Source organism: Nicotiana attenuata, unplaced genomic scaffold (genome assembly GCF_001879085.1).
Source record: "Nicotiana attenuata strain UT unplaced genomic scaffold, NIATTr2, whole genome shotgun sequence".
Lineage (NCBI taxonomy): Eukaryota > Viridiplantae > Streptophyta > Magnoliopsida > Solanales > Solanaceae > Nicotiana > Nicotiana attenuata.
Genome location: NW_017673772.1, coordinates 114,913 through 120,806, shown reverse-complemented (window position 1 = coordinate 120,806; position 5,894 = coordinate 114,913). Strand labels below are relative to the sequence as shown.

The 5,894-nt window shown below is 33.6% G+C and overlaps 1 protein-coding gene across 1 annotated transcript; it reads right to left on the bottom strand.

Moving 5' to 3' along the window:
• Window positions 1-2,201: 2,201 nt before the first annotated feature.
• Window positions 2,202-5,540, bottom strand: LOC109217236. The gene is made up of 6 exons (XM_019381467.1): window positions 5,219-5,540; window positions 4,950-5,124; window positions 4,230-4,518; window positions 3,969-4,068; window positions 3,271-3,863; window positions 2,202-2,501 (listed from the first exon to the last, which is right to left on the bottom strand). Exons 1-6 carry the CDS (start codon window positions 5,538-5,540, stop codon window positions 2,202-2,204), a joined length of 1,779 nt encoding a protein of 592 aa, XP_019237012.1.
• Between the last annotated feature and the right edge of the window lie 354 nt (window positions 5,541-5,894).

Sequence of the window (5,894 nt, the reverse complement as noted above, 5' to 3'; positions counted from 1 at the left end):
TTACATTACTTTGATGTACTTAATTGTATGCAGATGTTACTAATAAATCTGCTGTATTTAATTGTATTCAGATGTATTTTAACATTTTTTATTAGCTGAAAATGCAACATGTTTTTAACTGAATCTGTATGATGTATTTAATGGCATCATTATTCCTGAAGCACTGCTGTATTTTAATGTATTCTGATGTATTTTCAAAGTTATCAGTAGTTTGTAACTAACATATGTATTACAGTAATATGTATTTAATTAAATCATTATTTTTGAATAACATGTATTTAAATGTATTCAGATGTATTTTAACATTAATGGGTAGTTGTAAATATCAGATGTATTTAACTGAATCTCTACGATGTACTTAATTGCCTCTTTATTCTTGAATTTCTGCTGTAATACATCAAATTCAGATGTATTTTCAGTATTCAGCTGCATTCAGCTATATTATTCAGCTGTATTCTTTAATATGTACTTTTCTGTATTCAACTATAATTTTCTGTATTCAGCTATATTTTTTCTGTATTCAGCTGTATTATTCTTTAATATGTGTGATCTATTGGACTAACACTATGTAATTATATTTGTGTATAGCATATTGACGTCATATTCTACTATCTGAGAAAGAAGGCAAAGTACAACCAAACAAGCAACTGTTGATTGTATATTCAAGACAAGAATCGCTGAAATCTTCGACAGGTATGCTGATACAGACAGTAATGCTAATTTAGCCAAAGAAGAGGATGTGGTATGTGAGTACATAAGGGGCTACAGATTGCTAGCTAATGTACCTTGGGATACAGTTGACAATGTCTTGATACCAGTCAACTTGAAGGACAAACTACACTGGATATTTGCTGTTGTCTCATTCAAGGAGAGATGTATCAAAGTGTATGACTCGTACAGATCTGCAGGTCATGATGCCTATGTAGCTTCTGAGATAGATAAGCTAGCTAAGCTTGTACCTCTGTATCTATCAATCAGTGGCTTTTACAGAGATAGTCAAGGCATAGATTTGTCTACTTACTCAGCATACACTGACAAGTCACATACTGATCCCTTTGAAGTTGTTTTCATATCAAATCTGCCTCAACAGAAAGCTGGGAGCATGTATGTATTCAATCATCATTCTTGTATCATTTTAAAAATCTAATTGTATGAATTATTTTTAATTGTTTCAATCAACATTTTTTTAGGGATTGTGGGGTGCATGTTGCGGCATACGCAGAGTTTCTGAGCACTCTTGGTGAGATTCCACAAACAACATTTGATTCCAATATACTCCGTCAAAGATATGGTGCTCTCCTCTAGGACTATGCTACGCGGAAGATAGACGCTGATGTTATAAGCGAGAATGAAGCACCCTCAAAGATTGCTAGGCAAATCACAGAGTCAGATTCAAAGTTGCAGATAGTGTTAGAGTAGTTTGAGGTGAATGTAGTTTTTAGGTGACTACTGTTTTTTGAATAGTTTTTTGGTGAAGATGGTATTCAGTTAGAAAAAAACCATGTATTAATCACTTTATCAACAGTGTTCGTGTATGACAATTGCAACTTTTCAATCCATATTTCATTGTTTTGTTCATAAGTATTCATACTTAATCTTCAGTTTATATTCATATGTATCTTACAGGATATAAGTATGTAATAATATTCAGTCACTTGGCTTGAACAGGTTATACGTATTGAACAGGTTAATATCAAAGTCAGAAACTGTATGTATATTGAACAGATTATACGTATTTATTGAAATTGTTATATTATAGCTGAGTATATAGATGTATTACGATGTATTCTGACTAGTTATGTATATTTAACTCGCACACTATCTATGATTGTATGTCTAAGTATATGTGTCTAAGTATATGTGGACAAGGTTGTATTCGATTGTATTCAACACAATACTGCAACTAAATATATACAGAATCTAATCAGGTTATATGTATTTATTGAATTTATTATATTATAGCTGAGTATATAGTTGTATTGCGATATATTTTGACTAGTTATGTATATAACTCAGGCACTGTCTATAATAAATTGTCAAAGTATATGTGGACAAGGTTGTATTTGAATGTATCCAACACAGTACTGCAACTAAATGTATCCAGAATCTATTCACGAAAGGCATTTCAGAATTTATTACTTGACAATGTCATCATAAGTATTGACAAACCGTTGGAGCACTAATACATGTCAGAGTGTTAACTAAATACTACGTGGAGCATTTCTACACGTTCGCATGTTATGTCCTCCCTGCCCACATATGCTACATGAATGTTGCTTTTTCGGCTGCAACAATTCACTTAAAGGTTTATCGCGCTTCTTCTTTGGCCTTCCAGGAGGTCTTTTCCATTTGGGTGGTAATACAACCTCCTCTGCAACATGTGCTGGTATATTCCAGTCATTTCTGTCCGGTAGCGGGTACACAGGCACATCGTATGTCATTACAACAGAATTTGGTTTGTAATAGTTAGAGCAATATCCTTCTGGCATTAGAAACTTGCTCTTCAATACAGCCCAAGCATGTGGGCATGGTAATTCATCAACTTGGAACCTCCCACAAACACATTTTCTTTCTAACAGGCAGACGGTGTAATGCCTCCCTCAATCGTTAATCGTATGTAAGTATTCAGTTGATGGTACCACCTACATTTAAACATAGAACTATAAGTTTTGAGCACATATAACTGAATTACCATATGTATAATGTTGAATTACTCAGTTACATACAACTGAAATGTTTGAATACAGAGAATACATCATATATTTAGACCGGCAGACTATAAACTATAATTACGTCTTAGCTTATGAATACAATGACATACATCAAAAATCTACCGGACTTTAGGCAACTGAAGTGTAACAAAAACATTAGAAGGCTACGACATGATAATACGTCTATCTAAAAAATTCTGTATAATACAGATTTGTCAGTTGTATTCTGATGTATTCGAATAGTTGTATTTATAAGGATTTTCAAAGTTCCCATCAGTATTTTATTCTAATTGCAATGTCTTTATTCGTTGTATGCGTATGTATTATATTAGGACATATATTTCTATCAATGATATCTTACTCTGGCTGATTTTTGCAGAATGTATTTAGTTATATTCATGTCAGATCTTCGATGAAATATGTGTTGTATGCAGTTGAATTTAGTTGTATTCATGTCAGTTGTATTTATGAAAAATGTGTTGTATTCAGTTGTATTCATGTCAGTTATTTCAGAAAACAATTAAGCTATATAATACAATGACATTAAAATAAAACTTACAGTCATGCGTGTAGACATTGCCTCATTCAAAGTCAGCATCTCCTGGTATTTTTTTCCAAGCGTTGTGTATGTCTGTGTAGCTTCTTTGCGGTTACAACAATTCCAACGTCCAAACATCTTCCTAACTTCTTCGAGGAAGTCGTATATTGGCAATTTCCTTGCTGACACTAGTGCGACATTGATTGACTCAACAATATTTGACGTCATGGTCCATCCCCTGTTAACAGGTGCATACAACCTAGCCCACTTTTCGTATCCAGCTAACTCCAAGTATTCTTTCACCCTAATATCTACCATCTCCACCTTCTCCACCAGACTGTCAAATTCAGCTTGTGTGTATACTTTTGCCATCGAGAAGTATATCTCGCTCAACTTTGCATGGCTCTTTTTGAATTTATTATATATGTTGCTCCATAGATGCCATATACAAGCAAAATGAGGTACATCTGGATACACTCTCGATACAGATTTAATGATACTCTCATTTCTATCTGAAGCGATGCACATGTTTTCCCTGTCACCGTATGCTATCTTGAATTGCTCAAAGAACCACGTCCAAGCAGCATCGTTCTCTGAATCAATAACACCATATGCTAGTTGCAATATATGACATGTAAAGATAATTGAATACATATTTTTAAAACATGTATTTCAATCTTTAAAATATTAATAGATTTTATTATAATTCACGCACTCACCTGCACCATCCGATGTGCTTGCCGAAACAAATGTCCCGGTGTAGTAAGATTTTAGGTGACTTCCATCCACAACAACAATGGGTCTACAATGATCAAACCCCTTTATAAAGGCATACAAAGATATATACACGTACATGAATTCATTTTTGGGCGATTTTACCATTTTGATGTGGGAACCTGGATATGTCATATCCATTGTATATAAGTATCCTGGTAATTTTTGTATGAATCAGCCGGTTCACCTCTCAAAAAATTCATTGCCTTTTCTTTAGCCCTCCACGCCAACATGTAGCTAACATCTACACCTAAATCTGATTTCACATTATCAATAATATCCTTTGGGGTGTATTTTCTCTTATGATTAGTAAGCTTAGGCCTAATCATACCACATATAAGGCTGCTGCTTGCTTGTCGCTGCTCATACACCTTGTCCTTCAGAGGACATGTATGGTTATCAATGAACTCTCTCACTTTAAATAGTTCTGATTTGTTAATGCTTGAAACCTTAAACCTCCATTCACAATCTTCTGACATACATAATAATGCATAGCTGCAAAGAATTAATCATTATACATATGATTAGCATAACTGTTTACAAAAAATGCACTAATATACACATGAATACAATCTGACATGAATACATTCTGACATCTATATGTATAAATTATTATACACCTGAATTCAATTAGAGTTATATGCATTTAAATACAATGAACACAACCAAATACAATTATTTTTATATGCATTCACTTAGAAAGGACAGTAAACAAATACGAAATAATAGAGACACTGTAATGTAATTATACCAGTAAAATACATATGAATACATGTATTTAAGGACCATAAACAAACATATGATAAACACATTAGTGATGATCAAGTGGAAATCCACAAATACGCATAAATACATCAACGTTTAACTTACAACTCCAACCAATAATACAAAATACAAAAAAAAAAAAAAATTAAATACACGCAAACCTGACAGCATTAGACCTATCAACCCAGAATTGAAACCTTTGCGATATAGCATAATTCTCCATCACCTCTTTCAATGTAGCCTTATCCTTATATACTTGTCCAACAATAACCTCCCTTTGACTAGTTTTTGAAATTATCAAATCCTTGTTCAGTTCAAACACCCTAATTGCTTCTCCTGAATTGACAAAATCTAGAGCAAGCGTATCACCTATACCGGAATCATACCTTTGGAGTGATTCGTCTATTTGCACAATATCGCCTTCACTTACCACCGGATACAAGTTCTTTTTCAATCGTTATTATGCACAAAGGATACATCCCGAATTCTCTGTTATCTTTTTTTAACTCTACATACACCATGTAACCCATGTCATTGTGTATTTCCATTGGCGTGCTCTTCCCTTCTACTTTGTATTTAATTTTAATGGATTTTGTGCTCAAATCTATGCCCAGTTGATTAGGAATTGAAGCAACCAAATCATTATACGACGCAGACTCCTTTATCAGTATTCCCTCAATTGAAAAATCAACGTAATTGCTCTCATCGTTCCACTTGCCAGAATGACGCAACAACACTGTTAAACTTGCCATATGTATAATGGAATTATACCGTATTTTGTATTCAATTGTATCAATCGTACTTTTCCGTGGTTGAATTGAGAACTGGGAACAGAGAAAAGGGAGAAGTGAAATTCCAGATGTTGCTCTTGTTTTCGCTAATTTTTTTGTTGAATCGTGAATGGAAGAATACAGATTAATAGGTAATAGTTTTTGTTCGTTGAGTTAAATTAGGAGAATATCAGGTGATTTGATTTCCTTTCCGTTTTTAACAAGTTAAACCTTCCAGGTATTACGCAAATACGTTACTGTATTCACGATAAGGCCGCGTGAATACAGTCAAATACATATCAACCTTAGCTGGAATTCCCTTTTTTCACGCCTACT